The sequence below is a fragment of the Polyodon spathula genome, chromosome 21 (assembly GCF_017654505.1).
Source record: "Polyodon spathula isolate WHYD16114869_AA chromosome 21, ASM1765450v1, whole genome shotgun sequence".
NCBI classification, from domain to species: Eukaryota; Metazoa; Chordata; class Actinopteri; order Acipenseriformes; family Polyodontidae; genus Polyodon; species Polyodon spathula.
Window position 1 is genome coordinate 24,757,710 of NC_054554.1, and position 21,463 is coordinate 24,779,172.

At 36.9% G+C, this 21,463-nt stretch overlaps 1 protein-coding gene across 1 annotated transcript; it reads left to right on the forward strand.

Moving 5' to 3' along the window:
- The first annotated feature begins 4,151 nt into the window (after positions 1–4,151).
- Positions 4,152–10,594, forward strand: LOC121296545 (E3 SUMO-protein ligase CBX4-like). Its single transcript, XM_041222226.1, has 5 exons — positions 4,152–4,380; positions 4,564–4,607; positions 5,503–5,568; positions 7,318–7,384; positions 8,169–10,594. The coding sequence occupies exons 1-5, from the start codon at positions 4,312–4,314 to the stop codon at positions 9,540–9,542; spliced, it is 1,620 nt and encodes a 539-aa protein (XP_041078160.1). The 5' UTR covers positions 4,152–4,311; the 3' UTR covers positions 9,543–10,594.
- The last annotated feature ends 10,869 nt before the right edge of the window (positions 10,595–21,463 follow it).

The following is a 21,463-nucleotide window of genomic DNA, read 5'->3' on the forward strand; positions in this document are numbered from 1 at the left end:
CCCTCTGAGAACTCGTTTATAGTTATTACTGGGACTAAACTGAGCACAGCAGGAGGTCGAGGGTTGGCTAGCTATGCTCCAGAAATGCGGAATTTCTCTCCAGAGTAGAACTTATAAGTCTCACATCCTTTCGATGGGTTTTTGTTATCGTTATTTGTATTTTAAACGTTTTACAAAGCAATCCTTTCAAAAAGGTACGGCCACACTATAATAGGTAGTTGCAACAGCTTGAATATATAAACTGTTTTTACGGTAGGCTACTTTCCCGGTGAACATCTGTATTAATAAAATGACATTGTGTATTTTAGTACTCAAATGCAGTTTAACATTTCTTTGGCGTAATAACGCAATGGCCCCTAGCAACAATGCCAACCGTTATAAAATGTATTTGTTTGTGTTTTTTGTTTTATAATATAATTAAACATAAACGTATTTCCTTAGTAAATTAATATATTGCGTGCTATATATGCCACATGTGCTGTATATGTCCTATAAACCGTGCCGTGGATACACAAACCTGGCGATGTTAACATTTCGTAACTATTGACCAGTAAAAGTATCTTCCCCGAAACGAATGCAGATTCCTAGAGGAATCGACCTTGGAATGGTGCTTCATGCACAATTCCAGAAAAACCTGGATTCTCAATTTGCACAGCGACACACTAGTACAAACAACCATAACGCGACTCATAAATGAGAGGTGAACTGTTCTTACTGACCAATCCATTTACGCAGACGCTGTTGTTATTGTTTGTCAATCTTTGGTTTATCTAATTTAGGGGAAACGTTGTATATTGCTAAAAAGAAGAGCCCGCACTGTGAATTGTCAAGTGCCACAGTTCTGTTGTAATCGTGTGCCACATTAGCGGTTTATGTCCCCTGACAATGGAGGTATGACTGAGGTTTAAAGCTCTTTGTGCCAGCGTCGGTGTTGAATCAGCTTCCTGGGACGACAGTCATGAATTTACTGTATTGCAATTTAGAAACTGTTTAAGACGTGGTTTGATTAGCACAGGAAATGAGCAACACGCGTCGATGTGACTGTACTAGAAACACAGATGTACATTTGGGGGGAAATGTAACTCTATCTATACATTTCCTTTGCCTGCAATTCATATGATAAAAAGGATAGCAAATCCATTACACACCACATTCATTTTCTTTCTTTGTTTCATTCTTTTTTTTCTCTGGAAAATCTCCATGTGTTCCAAGCTAAAGTACCATACCGTAAAAGCTAATATTTGAGCAGATCTTCCAGCCGACTGCCACCGACCGGAATAATATGACTATTTTGTCTTCTACTTCTGCGCAAAGACCTGACACCTTCGTGTATATTCGGTATTCCTGTACGTGTGCCCGTACGTGTACCTGTACGTGGCACTAACTTCTGGGCAGTGTGTTTATTATCCATTTCCTGGAACATATATAAAATAATAATGTGATTATCCAGGTTCAACTGAACCTTCATGTACTACACTAATAAGCAGTCTCCTACATCCAAAATTAGATTCCCTGGCTCTCAATCCCGCCACTATTAAATTAGGTTGTAATTTATAAAACGAATTGTTCTGCGCATAAAATCCAGTGGATTTCCCCAATGGTTTCTGATTGAATAGCTCACGTAGTCTGCATGTAAATATTGTAACAAATCTGAACTGGTTTGAATAGTTGACAATGAAAATGTAAAGTGTGGAGCGAGCAAGGAGATTCCAGTTCGTGTGAGACTCCCCACTTGAACAATATCAGGAAAGATATATAACGTGTTTCACTTATAAAAATCGAAATAAAAGACTGTGTAACTGTTTGAATTGAAGGACCGTGTACACACTGTACTGTAGATATAGAGTGTTTTATGTTAAACCGTGAAAATGATTTGAATACCGATGTATGCTGGTCTTTGTTGTAACAGAACATTGAATGTGGACAGCTATAGAACAGGCGGCGCTACTGAATTTTTAATCCCAATATAAATCCAGGGAGAATTACATCTATGCAGAATTTCGTTCATCGGATAAATTTCTAATTGCTTGTAATATATGTTTTTGCACAGTACCAGCAAATGTATAAAAAGGCTGATGTTTTTATTAAGCTCGCTTGACATTTCCTTATATGGAAGCGCTGGCTGTGTACGTTGCTGTCTTCTAATAGGTTACTGATTGCTGCCTGCACAAACCGTATGTTGCAGTTAACCCATTCGCTGCTGGATTTCGAGAAGCATGGTTAAACTCATGGGGATTCATACTCAAAAACCGGTAAATGTTCGCCACCAAATTCATGCAAATTTGATTGCATTTTCCCCTAAAGCAAAAAATCCAATAACATCAATCTGATTAATAACACAAGTGTGTAAACCGGGAAATTATCTTAATTATTATACTAATTGTGCACCAGCTGCATCTAGAAATGCATATATCCCTTTCTCCCCCTATGCGCTCTCTATCTCGCTCGTCCACTTCAATGATAGCTTAGGGCAAGCAGTATCTAAACTAATTATGTCCACTTTATTTGATCTTATACTATAGGCAGATCTGACTTTTTCAATTATGGTTAATGGTATTTGATAGCCTCTATACAAGAGCCACATTTGGAATGACACAATACATAAAGCCTATGTGGGTTACAACGTGTTTAATTTGCCATTGGTGCTCATGAGGTTTCAGATGGCATTAAAAATGAACCTACATGAAATGCCAGTGGGTCCGAGTATACTGACCTACATATCTTTCATGATAGTGGGTATGGCTGGTATCAGCATGGTACGTTTCCATATAAACCAAAGACGGTACGTTATGCTTCACACAAAGCTCTTAAAGTGATTTTATTCTAAGCAGGTCTGGTCATTGGGTATTGGGTATAAAGTTAATCTGAAGAAAATCAATATGCGGTTCCCATACATTTTTAACACATTTACGAATTTCACAAAAAAACCGAGAAACAAAATAAGTACAAATAAAAATGGCCAGAATAAAACGTAGTTTGATAAATTATTATTGTAGCTCATTGGAAACGTTCTTGCTAACTAAATAACTGAATGCATTTTTTTTATTCGTATTAGTTTTAATGACCCTGTTTGTGTTATATTCTAACTTTTGTGTTGGTGGAAACTTACAACATCAGATTTGCCTAACTGGAACTATATATATCTGCCAATACCGTGCTTGGGTGATTAGACCCTAAATAATTGCACTGTTATATTTACATTTTTTAAATAATTTCTGTCTCTAGTAGAAGCATAATTGGTTAATTTAACGCACGTGTTAAAGCCCCATATTACCCAATGTTTGTATACCCAACTTTGTATTTTTATCCGAATGATTTCATTAGTTGTCAATCTTATTGTTATTTTTTTTTATTGAATAGATCACCACAGTTTAAAACATGCTTCAGGTCACTCGTTCCGTGACTTTCACGAGGAACATGCAATTTGACAATTTATAAACACGGGTGACTGGTGATCCTAACAAAGGAGCAATTTCTCGGAAATACTGTGTATTTAAATGTCATTCTTAGCATAACCCTATAGGTCGGCTCATTTTAAATTGTGAAATCAACTGAAACCCCTCTCCAATACAATGAAGAGCATTCCATTTAAATGAAACAAAATACATTATTATTATTATTATTATTATTATTATTATTATTATTATTATTATTATTATTTTGCCTTGGCATCAACGAAACACCTGGCAGCAATCTTTTAAAAATCGACCTAAAATGGCCAATTATTTAATTACAAAAAACCGTGGAGGGCGATAACATATATAAGGTGTATTTATTTATTGTAGTAGCCTATAAAAACACTCTCCAATCTAAAGGGGCTAACCTGGGTGTACGGTTTGTGTTATTGTTTATTCTGTTTCAACCCTTCTGTAAATTATGATTATATATATATATATATATATATATATATATATATATATATATATATAATAATATATTTCGGTGGCCACCGAGGGAGAACGGCAAAGTTCTTCTCGACGTGGGGTATATCAAAAACTGTAGAGTTGTGGTGGGGGGTGGAGGGAGGTTTGACTGCAGTGCGGTCGATAAACGTACTCGTTACGACGTCGTCGTTGACTCTCGAGTCACAGGAGCCAAAGAATGGTGTCTCGGTTTCTTACCAAAAAAAAAAAAAAAAAAAAAAAAAACAAAAAAAAAAAAAAAAAAAAAAAAAAAAAAAAAAAAAAAAAAAAAAAAAAAACGAGCTACAGAGCAGGGGAGGAAAATTACCAGCAAAACACCAGAGCTTGTGAAAGTGAATAGCTTCTTTCTCATCCTTACAGCTCGGCACAGACCGCCCAGTGCAAAAGCATGGAGCTACCAGCGGCGGGAGAGCACGTCTTTGCCGTGGAAAGCATTGAGAAAAAGCGAATAAGAAAGGTAAACTGTCCGTGTGCGGTTAGTGGCCGTGTGTGTAATGCAGACTCTTTAGCCACAGAAACCAGCAATAAAATAAACTGTAGGATATGTGCTCGAGCTGATGTTGGCAAATTCAGTGCCGCTGCTTCATTCGTACATTTGTTAATTTTATGTGTGTGTGTTTTTTTTTTTTTTTTTTTGTAGGGAAGAGTTGAATATCTGGTGAAATGGAGAGGCTGGTCTCCCAAGTAAGTCTGCATTTATTACTATACCCGGCTAGTAGCTAGACCGTACACCCGCCTTGACATTCAGTTTTACAAAAGCTCGCCTGTGCTGGGTTGTTTTTTCTGCACACGGATGCCATCACTAATTTATGCGAAGGGCTAGAAAATGTAAGCGGAGCTAATCCTATTTTAATTATTCCTCATTTGCTACAGATGTGTAAGGCTGCGGTTAAAATGGCTTCCCTCTATTCAGATTTTGGCTCCACAAAATTGTATTAAACATATATCTATACTGTGTGTGTGTGTGTGTGTGTGTGTGTATGTATATATATATATATATATGTATATATATATATATATATATATATATATATATATATATATATATATAACACAATATAGAATAAGGCGCGCATTTGTTTTTACTTATTTTGCAACATTACGGGTGTCACACAGGCTGCTATAAAGAATAAAAACAACTTTTGAATTGCTTTATTTATCTGTACATTTTTACTTTACTGTCATTCAGGTATTTTAGTTTCTAAACTGTGCGTAGTCTCCAGATAAGTGGGCTGGTCTTACATTTTATGGGCACAGGGATGTAAACTGCGTAGCAAAGTTACATTGACCACATTTCTAAGAGATGGATGTTTCTGGAACAAGACCCTTAACAATACACAGAAGAGTGTGATCGTTTTGCACAAAAGTAAAACAAAGACCCGTTTATTAATTTATTTTATTTATATTGCAAAATGTACGTGGGTAGTGGGTTTATGCGGGGGTGCGCAGGTCGAGTGCAATGTGCGTTTACCTGTCTCGAAAGAATTGGTCCTGGAAGGACACGGTTGAGATTTCTGCAGTGATAACGGTGATGAAGCAGATTGTTGATGTGTTTGTCGTTTTTTCTGTCCCTTGATAGATACAACACGTGGGAGCCAGAGGAAAACATCCTTGATCCGAGACTCCTGATTGCTTTCCAAAACAGGTGAGACAGGCAGCGGCATTATAACCTTATATGGTAAATAAAGGGGGTGGGCGAGCGAAAATATTTATTTTTAAATCTGAGCCAATTCGCTTCTTCGTGTTGTCTTGCTTGGAGGCTGTTTTTTTTTAGTTTTTGTGTGCAACCGTACTTCTAAAATTGAAACCATGAGAGATGCAGTATTCCTTTTTCAGTAAGGATGTGGATAGTCTACTGGGATTTGCTTAGTGAAGGCGCTTCGTCACAGCAAAGTTTAAAGCGCACTGCTAAACAAAAGTATGCGGTTTCTACCATTAAATACAGTTAAGCTTTGGAAACTTATGTTTAAAAAAATAAATAAATGCATGGATTACGAATGCATGCGCGTGTCTGGACTACGGATAGGCTATTTGTTACTATTACAATACGGTATTTACATTGTGTCTTACTGTTTAATTTATTTAATACTTCACTAGTGTCTTTTTTTATATAGACTAGACGTGCATTGCTCAGGTAGCTTGTATTTGGCGTTGTGCCTGGGGCAGTGAACCATCATCATATCATAATCATGGCTCCTCAGAGGGCGTTCGTGTGCTGTACAGTGTGTTTCCTCTAGCTTATACAGAAAGCCAGAAGTTAACCATTCACAGTCTGGAGCCAACTCGATAGCCTCCTTTTACTTTTTTTTTAAAATTTCGGAACAGATTTTTTAAAGTAGAACTTTTAGCTGATGAAGGAGATGTATGCCCGAAAAGTCGCGAATAAAATATTAGATTTTCTGCTTTGTATTTGTTTTTGTGTACATATAACATTAGGTAGATGTGTGCAAGTAGAGTGCTTATATGGATAATTTAGAAAGCCGTTCTATGCTAGGGTTTAAACAGACCTATACATGGAGGGTTACTACTTTACTGCATTCTATTAATGGATCACGAATTGTAGGTGCGCATGCGTGGTGGCGCCCACATACCGCTTCTGCATTCAATGCAAAGCCCTGTACTCTTTGATAATTGTCTGGTGTAGTTTTAAATCCGGTTGTATGTTAAAGTGAAGGTTTGCGTATCATCGTTTGGTTCGCACTGTTTAATATCTGCGCATTTATTTCCTGTCTGAAGTTAGCAGTATGCGGCTATATCAAAGAAAAGAACACTGGAGGTTTTAGTTTATAAAGATTTGCAGTGATGCCCACTGTGTGTGTGTGTGTGTGTGTTTAAGATATTGAGTCCTATATGCCTATGATTGGTATTGTGCACATTGTCCACTGTAACTACAGTATGAAGGTTAAAGCATAATGGCAGAGTAGAAATTTTGCTGTGACTCCTCATGCCACTTTACGTTGCTGCCCTCCATGTGATGTAGGACAGTTCAGACTTTAATCGCCATCAAGCATTCAAAATATAAATCATGTAGCAGTGTCTAATTCCAAACGTTCTAAAATGGTCTCATTATCTTAGCTAAATGCCTTGGACAGCGACTGCACATAACATATTTTGATGGTACTTAACCCAATTCTCAAATTAGCTGAGTTGCAGACAGATTTTGTATTGTATCTCTACATTGTACTTTGCTGTAAAGCAGGCAGAGGAAATATCATGTTTATTCCAGCTTTTACAGTTTTCATTTCCAGGTTGTTGTTTCTTTAAATGCATGTGTATTTTAGTTGTGGGTCAATGGAAGAGTGTTATTATGCAGAAAACCACTTTCCAATGTGCAGTAGATTGAAGGAGTGGTGTTTCATTCAGCCTTATTGTCTGTTTATTTGTTTCTCTACAGAGAAAGACAGGAACAGCTTATGGGTTACCGCAAACGTGGCCCTAAACCCAAACACCTCGTGGTTCAGGTAATGACCGACATTGATTACTTCAGGTTGAAGTGGGTACCCATCCTATGTGGTTCCCGGGGTATATATTACATTTATTGTAATAAGAAATGTACAGTGGTGTATGTAATCAGCAGGCCTGAAAGTGATACTGCATCCCATAATGACTGAGACTATTCCTGGTGTTGATTTAGCTATAAATGGATGTCTCATATAATATTGGTGATCTGGCATGACACTGGCCCTGGTGCACTAAGGTCATAGGAACAAAGACCTGTAACAATCCTTGATATGTGAGCCTAATGGCCTTGAAAGTGCACCCTGGGGAGGGGAGGGGAGGGGAAGGGAAGGTTAAAAATATATGGGAGCCATAAGTAGTCATGTGTTTTTAAGCAACCACTGGCCATTTATAGTGTGTGTTTTTTTTTTTTTTAATCACCCTGCTACTGTTTCCCAGCAGGACAAATTCTTTCCTCATCACCAAGAAAGAGGTCAAGCTTTGCAGACCCAGAAAAAAAAACCAAAAAAAAAAAACAAAAAAAAACAAGCACTGCTTTACCAACACAGGGAAATGTACTGTTGGGATTTTACAGAATTTACATAGACGTGAGGTCATTTTAAGAACAGGGACAGGCCTTAGACAACAACAAAATAAGCATCTTGACAACTTGTGAGCAGCTCTTAAAACATAAGTCTGTTCGACCTGAGTATCTTTAGTTTTATTCAGATTGTATGTGTTTCAAGTTATGCCTGTTTTCCCTGTTACCAAATTAAATAATACAATTATCCTGTTCTTGATCTCCAGATTCCTTCCTTTGCCCTGCGTTCTAGTGTCCTTTCGGATCTCCAGGAAACCTCCCTGGATGATGAGAACAGGCACAAGACTGAGACTATCCCAGGGAACAAAATGCAGTATCAGCTGAACAGCAAGAAGCACCACCAGTACCAACCCAACAGTAATGAGGCCCAAGTCGAGCAACAGGCCAATAGCAAGAAGAAATATTACTACCAGCTTAACAGCAAAAAGCATCACCGTTACCAACCAGACCCCAAAATGTATGACCTTCAGTACCAAAGGCTAAGAGAGACCAGCAGTCAGCTCCATTTGGACCACAGTCGTAATCTGTCTCCCACTCTGCAGCAGACGTGGGTTCACAACAAAGAGACTGGATGCCTTAATCAGGTTAAAGACCTGTCTGTGGAGCTCAAGAAGCTTCCAGCCCATTTAACTGGAAGAGATCCAGTTCTGAACTCTAATGGAGTTACCAATGCTGCCAGAGAAGATGCAAAGAGCAACGGGATTGGAAGTAAATTGAAAATAGTGAAAAACAAAAACAAGAATGGGAGAATCGTCATTGTCATGAGCAAATATATGGAGAATGGAATGCAGTCGGCAAAGATTAAATCCAGGGACAATGAAATGAGCCACCAGGACAGAAAGGTAGACATTTCAGGAAATGTCTCAGAGAGGACTGAGTTGGCCGATTCATATAGATTGGAAGATAGGAGTAACAAAGATGAAGAACAACAAATGCCAACAAGTGCTGGTGCTGCTACTGGACTGGAAAGTGGACACTCCCAAAATGATGAAGTAGGGATAAGAAATAATGGTAACACTGAAAAAGACAGTAATGAGACTCGAAATAATGCAGAACTGATAGATGACCAACCTCTTCAGCTTACCACCAAACCTAATTTAATACCTTGGCCCTTTGAAATGGGTGTTCTGTCGAGACTGGACCAGAAAAGGAATGATGTTGGAATAAATCTGTCTCATTCCAGGAAACGTAATCTCTCTGAACCAAATGAGGAAAGAGGAGTTTTCAAAAAGTTTCTCGCTTCTAGGAGCATAAGCACACCCAGCAGCATGCCACAGCTACCCCAGGAGAAGCCAATGGACCTTCACCTGAATAGCTACCACCATACTAGTGTACCGGACTATTTGTTTGATGGGTCAAACCCAGAAGAACCTATAGACTTAAGTTTTGTGAAGCCCAGAGCTGTGATGGAGACCTGCAAACCAGTGCAGGTAGAAACAAAGGAAAAAGAGCCTTTGGAGACGCAGGAAGAGAAGGAAGAACCTGCATCTAGTTTTAAACCATTCCTTGGAAACATCATAATTACTGACGTCACTGCAAACTGTCTTACTGTCACCTTTAAGGAATATATTACTGTCTAATGAACTGGACCATGAGTGGGGAAAATATACATGTAGACATGATGTACGCCATTAAAGAAACAATAAATTCATGTTTTTTATATCTATTGGAGTGCTGGTTAGAAGAAGCCCTTGGTATCTACTTGCACCAAATGTCACCCATGTTGTCCTTCTGCCACAAACCATGAAGTCAATTCTCCTGTATGAAGTCTCAGTATATGAACCTGATGTTCTTATAGTACTACAGTGGTTGCCATTGGTAATAGAGGGGTATGAAGCTGTGATGAAACTTTGAATTAAAAAAATAAGTGCATTTTAAAATTTGAGCCGTAAGAATATCTAAAAGTATAAATAGAAGTGAATAGTTTGGATACTTACTTCTTCCTAGTGGATATTTGGCCTCAGATTAAAAAGTGTATATGTATTATAAAAACCCCTTTTCACTGCTTTATAATATTTTCATCAAAGACGTGCGCTTAATTTACAATGTAAATTGTACAATAATGATAAATGTCTTGGAAATAACCAACCAAACAATACAGTTCCCCTTTACTTACTGATGTTTCTCTAATATTATGGGGTATAGTGACATGACATACTCAAGGTAAATTGGGTTGTGTTAAGTATAGTAATAAATGTATAAGACTTTATACACTGGATATTAATATTTTATCAGTACAATCTGTTGTGGAGACAGGCTGTTGGTTTTGCAGACTTTTTTTTTTTTTTTATATTATGTCAACTATATTAGATATTATTTTACTAGATTTAAGACAGTCCCAGACTGATGCCCATTGTGTTGCCACCAAGTTATTTTGGACAGGAGTCATAAAGACTTGTTACGAATTGTTTAGGGGACCCCAAAATCTTACTTTCTTTATAATCTGGATATTAAAAAAAAATATATAATATAGGGTTATTATTACAATTGTACAAACCTGCTAAGTAGTTAATCCCTTAAGTGCAAAAAGCCTGTTTTCTAGAATCGGATGCTAACGAGCTATTTTAAAGAGTGCTGCTAATCTGTAGAAATGTTTATACTTTGAGCTGTTGATGTTTATTGCTTGAATGTAACCACACAAGAATTTAACAAAAAAGGAAAAAAAAAAGTCTTTAACGTACACAAATGGACTCTGCAGATACATTACAATAAAGAGCCGCTTGAATGAGGGGATTGTAGTATTTTGTATATGGTCACCATATTGGAATTGTTGCCAACTGCTTCAACTACTAATGACAAAGGGGGCTTATCTGTTTGTGGTCTTCAACATAGTTTAAAGAATAACAATCGCACACACGCAATAAATGTTTGCTTTTAGTATACTGCAAATGTTCTTTAAAAGGCAAGTATGTATAGTGTAAAAAGAATTGTTTAAACATTGCAAATGCTGTAGTCTGGTACATGCACATAATTGCTTTAAAAGCTATGTATGTTTTATAACAACTAAGTGAGAATTTCACTATTATATATAATATATATATATATATATATATATATATATATATATATATATATATATATATATATAAACTAAACTAGTGCTGGCTGTCTTGCAATATAACAATAATAATAAAATAACAATTACTGAAATTGAATGTCTGTGAATGTTTTTGGTGTTGGTTATGTAAAAGCATACTCTTTTTAGATTTTATTTCTTACAAACATCCCCCCCTAAAAAGAAAGAACACACGAAACCTTCTGATATTAGTGTAAATTATTTGTATAACCTATTTATCACAGTTATTTGCCCATGGTGACATGTTGTATGAAATGTATTTCTTGTAACATGTTATCAGTAAAAGCAAAACCTGATTTGAAAGGCTGAGTCATTTTAAAAATTGCGTTTTGATTACTGGTAGGACCTGGAGCAATCTTCATGGGAATTTAGGTTTCAAGAAGAACAGCTGTGGTCTACATACTGCTGAAACGACCTGGACATACCAGAAGTACACAGAAAGCCTTAAAAGTATGTAATAACAGTAGGCTGTTTTTGGTGTAAAACAACACTGGTAATACATATTGTTATCTCAATAAAAAGTAATCGTTAATGTATTAACAAACAATATGGAAGACTTTGGACTTTTTAACATTTGTTTTTTTTTACGCACATGGAAAGAAGCATGCCCCAACAAAGCTTCTGTTTTTTTAGGCTATTTTGGGGTTGCTTTACAACACACTTATATGAATGCAGAACATGCAGTTGACAAAAATCTTAACACCTCTTACTCTAATGTATTCCAGCATTGCATTAATTACCTGTGGTCGTGCTACCCAATACAAAAAGGCCCTGATTGAATTAGAAAACAAACTGATGCCTATAGGAAAATGCTGTGTATTGCTGCATCTACAATAGCACTGAACCAAGCCTCCTAAACGAACTGGGACTGCTTCGTTATTGCTGAAGTGGCCGCTTTTCAATGTTCAATTTTTAGAAAAAAAGCGGCCTACATTTTTCTACTTGGGACATGAAAAGCGGGCGCAGGCACAGCGTTTTCGTTATAAAGGCCTGCATAAAGGCCTGCATCTCACCATTTTCAAAAGAGGTGAATTAAATAGGCAATACTTTCCCACTGCTTAACCACTTGCGAGTCCTGTTAAAAAAAAAAAAAAAAACACCCAGTGATTTATTGAACTTAGAATTATATTATGAAACCATATTATTGTGTTTTTTAAATGTATTTATTTGTTTATTTTGAGGAAACTAAGTTGAACAAGAACTTAAACCATTGTGTGACTTTTGCAGTAACAGAAAACTAAGGACCTTTTTTTTTAATGGCGTCTACTCCTGCCTTTAAAGAACTATGTTTCCTAATTATTTGGTACATGTTTTGGAAAATGAAAGGTTTGGTGCAGGCTTATTCTAATCAACGGCATAAAACAAAGGCAACTCCCTTAATCCAGGATTAAAATAAAGACATTACCAAACCCATAAGTGGAAATACGTCATACAGTTTTATTTTGTCTCTATGAATTGTGAACCCTTATCTCCACAAAGGCCAACGTTCAAAATGTATACAGTGGAATGGAAATGACATTCCCACATTATCTGTGAAAATATTTGGCTCAAAAAAAAAAAAAATGTTGAAAAAACAAATAGTAGGTCTATTCAGTATATCAATTATAGCATTATTATTTGTTGACATTAAACTTGTGGGTTTTTTTTTTAAATTATTATTACTGTCTTGGCCTTTACTTGTGACTATTATACAAATTTGCTGGAGCCGAAACAAACGTTAATCACCGCTCTGTCCCCAGGTTCAGAAATCACTTCGGTATTTACTTTTCACACCCAGCGGATTATGGTCATGACACATTCAGGAACCTGGATTTAGAATCTTATTTACTGAAACATTAATTACCCCCAAAGGTATAATCAATGACAGCCACACAGGAATCACTGGAAAGCTGCCATCTGTTGACAGGGTAGCCAGAATAGGTACTGTATATATTTCTGGAACTATTTAAAAATATATATTGCGATCAAAAGAAGGAACAGTAAAGTAATAGTTTATTAATATACCAATATCCTTCATGGAACCCCTCTGTATTTGTAGACTTTTTGAGGTGAAAACAAGGAATAAGGTGGGGGAGACCGGGATTGGTTGTCACATGGGTTAGTTGTTACAGTGCTCATACCAATAAAACTAGATGGCGCAGACAGGTGATACTAACACTGAAATATGTGTTCTACTGTCTGGAAGAAAACTATCTTATAATTTGAAGTCAGTTGCATCTAACGTAAAGGTTACCACTTTTTTTTTTTTTTTTTTTTCATACCCAAAGTAAAAAATGCATATCTTGTATTTATGTTATAACTCTTAGTAGTATTGGAGTTTGTTTGAACTGGTGGCTATGTTAAATAAAACCAGATACTGGTTATCTTTTGTTAAACAAAAAGCATGTAAAGGTGTAAGGTGTAAAAACAAAACCAGAAGGTTCTCCCAGTAGTACTGAGAGAATTAAATTATCATGTAAAGTCTGGTTGGGGCAGGTTGTCACATAGTTTTGGGGGTTGGTTGTCACATGTAAATCCTATAGGATCTTTCTACTTTTTTTACACCAAAATGTGGGATATGTCACCATGTAATGCTTATTTAAATTATTTACTGTTTGTCCTCCGGTTCTGTGGAGGCTGTGGTATTATTTTGTAGCATGGGCCAACATTTCAAATATATATAGGTCTGTATCTTTTATGTTCACATCAAAAGTAAAAATACAACTTTTACTGTCATTGTACAAAGTAGAAACTTTATGTTATTTAAAAAAAACAACAACAACAACAAAAAAAGAAAAACCACACCACAACATTGTCTACTGTAAAAGCAAGAACATACGTTACAACCAACCCCAGTATGGGTTTTCAACCGTCTAAATATAATATTTGGAATAATGTTATGCTGAAATACAAAACATCAATTTGTACGTGAAGAGTTACACTTCAATATAATGAGGAACAGAACCTCACAGCGTGTCACCAGATTGAGGAGAATAATAAAGAATAGAAAGTGTGACAGCAGCCCCGGTCTCCCCTATATTGTAATTCAGGGCGCATCTTCGGCTCAGAACTCATTTCGCATACGTAAACGTTTTGTTTGTATTATTCCAAAAAATAAGTTAAAGATCTCGACGTGTATTAAAACCTCGTAAAATGGAATGGTACAACTAAAAAAAAATAGCAGACATCTATAAGATTAGAGCAATGCAAGCACATTTTGTTGAAAAAAGTGAGTTTTCTCACTGTGGTTTCCAGCTTATTACACACATACTAAAACATAGCTTGCACCTTGCATACTTCGATTTTTTCCAGAAGAATAGTTGTCAGCAGCTGTCGCAATGGATCACAAACAGTCAGATTATGCAGGTTTTACAACACCTGTGCCCGCGTTTCATCAAAGTGTTTCATTTTATTACACAGTAACCTTGTATTGATTGATCACTTTATTATTCATAACAGGATTTTATTCCATTAAAAATATGATAACATGGGGCATATTGAAACTGCACAAACGACCATTATGACCCTTTTTTTACATCATGATAAAACTGTTTTGTTAACCGACAGAAGGCTCGTCTCCGACTCCGAGGCAAAACTGGTGAGAGTCTTGTATAATAAACTGTAGACAAGAAAAATATACTTCCGTCTGTCGCAGTATTAAGGCGTTCCTCTTCTAGTTTGAGTATAGCAGCATCGAACAAATCTGAACATTATTCAAAGACTATTATGCCAGTAGTAGCTTCTACTCAAAGAGGAAGCTATATATAGACCTTGAAAGCACAGTTCGAAATAGCTCCATGCAGACAAATCACATGCACCTTCACTTTAAGCGTCAAAACATCTCAAGCCCTTCAAAGCGAAACATTTTAAGATGGAAAATGTGGAAAACTGTTTGTCAAGCTGTACCATACTACAACTATTCAACAAGATGGCGGGTTTCTGTTTTACCAGCCCTGTAAGGCGATTAAGCAGTAGGTTAGTACAGGTGACTACACCTTTACAAACAGAAACAATTTTAGATTTATATATTAATCTTGACGCCGTTGCAGAATGTGTCTAGTAGAAGCTGTTAACAGCCGACAGTTCAAATAGACTACACGTAGTCGATAAAATGGCTGTCCATTAATTTTTGGTTCTCTTCAGCTCCAGTGTTCTTTACAATCCCTCTTCAAAGCTCTTTGGGAACACTGGTTGGTTTACATTTACTAGAAATAAGATCTAATTCATGTATGCCTGCCCTCACACCCATAATAATAAGATATTTAAACACATCTTCAGTGCGGATAGATACCATAATTTGCAGTTTAACACTGCGATCCGGTACTGTATTCAATTTCTATAAGTTTGTGCTCTCTCGTTGACGTTAACCATACTCAGCATGTATTTGACCATGTATTCTATTTAATGGACATTTGAAATTTCTCCAAAAATCCGTGTGTTTCTTGTATTTATAATGTGAAATGTTACTAAATGTAACCAAAACGTGACAAAAAGCAGAGACAATAAGATATTTATTCTCAAACTGCCAAACACGGTTATGTATATACATTAGTTAGTTCACTTCCAGGCCATATTGCTCAGTGTTGCTGCAATTGGTCTCATCACAAAACGTCAGTCTGCTCTAATTAGATATGATTAGGCTATAGCAGACGACTTCAATTCATTTAGTTTCATGGATATTGAGATTCTTGGTCCAGGATAAACGACTCCAATTAATGTTTAATTGGTTTCCAGTTCATTTTTTCAGCACACCTCTGTCTGTTATGCCTTATATCACAAAAAGATACACTAGTAGTTAAACATTTAAAATGTCGCAACATACATCTACAATAGTATTCTAGAAAAATAATAATGACATGTCACATAAATTCATTTTCCTTCCCTTCACTTAACTGCGTGCTGTGTATGGGAAATACATTCATATGTAACTCATGTATAAGTATAGGATGGATCATGTCTTGTAAAAATATTCTGTTCTTCTCGTTCCCAGGTGATCTTAACTTTATTTAATTTTGGTATCTCATTGCAATCTTGTAAAACTAAGCAGAAAAAAAAAAAAACAGTAATGTGTTCGCTGAAGGCGACTGAGGGAAAGCTACATTTGTATCATCAAGGATAAAATGCTAAGTGGAGCTTGTGTTTCACTTAACTAAGGGCGCGGTGAATATAGCTGCTGTATGCGGGTTTGTCAGATTAACTCAGCTGATACCCCAAAACATATTTTCTATTAATACTGAGACTACACAAAGGAATAATAGATTACATATCTCAGGATCATTGTTTTTTTCTCACAGGCCTTTAGATAAAGAACCATTGGCAGGGCAGTGGTTCATCAGAAGAAAAAGACGAAAAAGATAATTTTTTATTAGCGTGCGTGCCTGCGTGCGTGCGTGCGTGCGTGCCTATGTATGTATGTATGTACCATATGCTTACCATAGTGATATGTTGTTCAAATGCATTCTTATTTTTGATGTTTTTTGTTTTATTATCATTGTCTAAAAAGCAACTACTTTTTTCAAATCCTAACAACATTGAAAAGCCCCACGGTATTCACAGCTTTAGCGAAATAATGAACTACCAACAAACACATCAGAGTGCTTTACAGCACTGGGGATTCAGATACATGATTGGGATATAGACATTCTAAATTTGTTATTTCTGATTGAGATCATGGATGTTGAGTGAGAAATTACATGTATTGTTCAAATAATAGACATAGAAATACTCACATCTTATAATAATATAGGCTATAGTTCAAACTGTATTTTTTTTTCTTAAAATTGTTTCTGTTTTGTAGGTTTGCAGTTCACATGTAACCATGTAGCTGTTTACCACACACAAAGGAACCGATCATTATCTTGAGATTACTATTTTTTATTTTTTTAATGGTGAGGGTGACACGTGAATACAATACATAGCATTTTATAAGGATCCCAACATTAGTCGTATGTTGTTTTTTTTGTGGAATGATCGATTTAAGACCACGGCTGAATCGACTATAAGGCTTTGAGGCAGCTATAAGCATGGTCGGGCCACTACTGTACATTGGTATGACACCAATGGTGTACATTTTCCTTAGGGGTTTCCGTTTGAGGGTTTGCAGTTCAACATGGGGCCTGTTGGGGGGGGGGGGGGGGGGGGGGGGGGGGGGTGGGGGGGGGGGGGGGGGGGGGGGGGGGGGGGGGGGGGGGGGGGGGGGGGGGGGGGGGGTGGGGGGGGGGGGTGGGGGTGGGGGGGGGGGTGGGGGGGGGGGGGGGGGTGTATCGAGGTTTTGAATTGTATTGGTTGACTTTCATCGTTTGTATAAACAAAACTCGAAAAATAACAAAAAAACAAAAAAAAACAAAAATAACATCAGGGAGGGTGCTTTTTACTAAATGTATACAAAAATTTTGCTTAACATGTTGTAGACTGATGTACAAAGGACAACGGCTGAATCGAAATTAAGGCTTTGAGGCAGCTATAAGCATGGTCTCGGGCAGTTCACATGTAATCCAAAACGAATCAAACGAATGGGGGGGGGGGGGGGGGGGGGGGGGGGGGGGGGAACCTTCTTATTACAACCTTCTTATGCTCCAAAACTTAAATCAAAAATAATAAGTCAAATTTTTGTAAAAATGAATCAAAAAAAAAAACAAAAAAATTTAAAAAAAACAAATAAAAAAAAAAAAAAAAAAAAAAACGACAAAAAGACTAATGGCGCAAATTATAGACCAGGGTCATTCAATCAATCAATCAATCAGTCAGTCTATTTATCTGTCTGTCTGTCTGTCTGTCTATTTTTATAATATTCTAGTTCACTACATTTTATTGTGAGATCGAGACCTTTAATGGTAATATCCCAAAAATATACGTCTAAAAATATGAAACCCATTTTCAGTATAATATACTAATATACACTTGCTTATTATTCACAATCCCTTTGAATTTTTTTTGTTCTTCTGGGAATATACATCTATAATTTTGTTTGGATGAAAAAGATGGGTATTTTAAAGACAGCATTGTGTTCTAGTTGGCTCACTTACACTGGATAAAACTGGTTGCCGAGATACCAGAGAGCCAATAATCTCTCAACAGCTCAACGATGCTACTCACCCCTTATATGGGCTCTCAATACTGCACTGCAGTCACAGTGAAACCAATCACGTACACCACCATATAAGGAACCCGCATCGTATACCTTCTGATCTCTATTACGAGACGTGCTCACATTCAGCAAAATGCAAACAAAACCAATCTTTTCCACTATACCTTGTAATTATATAGTTATAGCCAGGGAGTATTTATAAAGGTAAATATTTAAAATATGAGTAAAATATGACCCTATACTGTTTTTAGTTTTTTTTTGCTTGGTGTCTTACTAGAATACGCTTTATTTTATGTTGCAATGGTAGGTATGTGAGCCATGCTGTCTTTCAAAAATAAAATGTCAATTTTTTTGGTAAGCGTCCGATCTTTGTGAACCGTTTCATGCCAGAGAGGCTTCTACTTCTGATTGTATATTCCTCTCTCTCTCTCTCTCTCTCTCTCTCTCTCTCTCTCTCTCTCTCTCTCTCTCTCTCTCTCTCTCTCCTTTCTCTCTCTCTCTCTTTCCTCCCACTCGCCTTCTCTCTCTCTCCGTCTAGCTCTGCCTCTGTGTGTCTCGCGTGTTCTGCTCAAAACCGTCGATGTCCGCCCCGCCCCCGATGATTCGTTTTATTTGTCTTTATGGACTGCCAAGTGGATATAACTTATAAAAGGACCTAATCCCCGACTGTGATCCGAGCCTCGTTCTGATTTCATGCACTGTATCCAAAGGTCACCTTCATGTTCGGAAATAACACGTCTCCTCTATTCCCATAACGACCTCGGTTAGCTGAAGAATCGAATATCATTCAGAAAACGGGACAAGACAATGGCGTTAATTGATGGGGAATTCACATAGAACACACGTGCTACTGTTAAATAAAATACAGACCTAAATATGGTGTTTATTTAGGGCTCCTTCTGGATATGAAACCGCTAAAAGCAATGCACACAGCATACCAATTCGGTATGCATCTCACGTCTCTCTCCCAGCGTCACTGGAAAACTGTATTCCTTAAATTCATTCCCTCGCTTCCCGAGAAACGCTATAGTCACACCTCGTTACATCTGTCAAATGACAATTTATATAGCCCAGCTTCCAGCTACGTGTGAACACTGGCGCGAAGGGTTGCATTCCTGTGTATAGACGTGCATGTCATGGGCTGACGAGGACTGTTTCTACAGCAATTAGGCATGTCTTCTAACATGGCCCTCTTATATCTTTCCAATTTTCTCCGCTTAACAAACGGATCTTAAACCACGCTGTATTTTGAGGAGACAGTTAAAATGCAAAAATGCAATATTAGCAATAAATTACCATTTAAATTAACAGATTTCGTTAATATACCAGAATATTTAAAAATGAAAGCGAACAAATCACCGAGGGTTATCACTGCTGCATAACATCCAACAAAGGGTCTTTTTTGGCAGTATGAATCACATGGAAACCACCTTTATATTCACACTCCCCTGACAAGTCTTTTTTTCTTTACAACGAATGAAATTACGATGGGGATAAAAAAAAAAAACCCGAAATGACATTCTCCATATCTACTTCAAAGCGGTTTCTGAAATAAACACGTTGTTTTTACAGATTTCCAAGTGGGTCATATATCCGCTGAATTCTGTTTTAAGTCATTCACAGTAGTTTTGTCTTTAAAATATTTACTGCAAAAACAAATAGAATGACGTAAATATAACATGAACCACTTTTCAGTAAGAAAAGTTCGTTTTAAATGTTTCTTTTGTTCGACAGAGCAGTCCATCAGAACTGTTTACTACTTATAGTCTATACCATAGATATTCCTTAAACATACCTGTTAGAAAGTACACAACAAAAAAACAAAACAAACAAACAAAAAAAAAAAAAAAAAACATTTGCTGTTCTTCAGAAATGACTACTGTATGACAGTGATACGGTTTCACACGAAGAGACTTTTTCCATTCGTTGTCAAAACATAACAGGGCGTCGTTAGCATAGGAATAAGGTTTTAAACTCAAAATGATTGCTTGTTTGTGTGTATTGCTGTACAGTCTTTTCTTGAGGTCCGTGATAAAACGTGCGACCGGTTCCACTGCGGCTTGATAAAACAGCATCCGGTGTAGGGCCAGAAAATGGTACATCGTCAGAATGTGGTAACGCCACAAAAATGACACGATGTCAATGCTGTGATTGACTACTACACAAATCACTATACAAGACAAACTGCAGTCCAACCACAAATCTATATGTTTCCAATTTTAGATAACCCAATTTTCAGTACATAGTACCTCTTTCAGGTGGGCGTTTCCTTGTTTTCTGAACCAAAATCATTTGCGCATGTCCGGGCAAGCGCAGAACACGGTGTACCACCTTTTAACTCGTACCACAAAATAACAGGGCACTTGTACAAAACGAAAAGTCTTATGGGAGAATAATTACATCTGAATTTAACACCCGATGAGGTCTACTATACGTCCAATTGTCAACCAATGCCTATGTGTGATATAAACAAGCCCATTTTTTGGCTCTCCCGTCCTCGTTGCTTGTCACTCTGAACTAAACAGACAGCGATGTGTTCAATACGGTCAAGCTTTTTAAATATGCACATATTGTAAAACCGTAGGGGCAGGCACAGCAAATATAACATACACTGTGCTCTGATCATCAATGTTTATATCCACACACATCTTACTAAAAGTTGTTTTACGACGCCTATCTTCAGGCTATTTGTGATACATCACGTCGTCGTTTTCCTGACTTGCTTTATGATACAAAATAACTTATTTTTTTTTAAAACTCAAAGGAATTAACAACAACAACAACTGTATATTTACAACTCTGTTATTAAGTGGTATTTCGGAGTGATTTTGTGATTACGGACACGTTTTTTTCTGATATTTACCATATGTTTCACTTAGAAAGTTGCTGGCACATTTCTATGCATGAAAATAATATAGACACAATATTTCCAATCACTTACAAAAAACCCCCCAAAAACCCAAAACAAAACAAAACAAAACAAAAAAACAGCACAAAAACCTTTCCAAATGAACATATAAATGTATAGATGAATGCAATCCAAAAGTAGCAAGCAGTTAAAAGTAGGAACTTTGGCTATACTTGATTAGAGCGTCAATTCACTCTTGATTAGCACAAAGTCGGGGAGGAACTAAATATATTCGTATTCCCATTTAAGTCATTATTACTGGTAAAAAGGGATTATAGCATTGAGTACTAAGATAACATTTTACAGAAACTAAATCAACGTGTCGCATAGTTCCTTTAACTGTGATATTTCAGGACCTTCGGGGACCCTTATCTTGTTTACGAGTTCACTTATCAAAACCAGAACCTTCAATGAAGGGTTGGCTCATCCACCGTGTTTATTTACTCTGGGT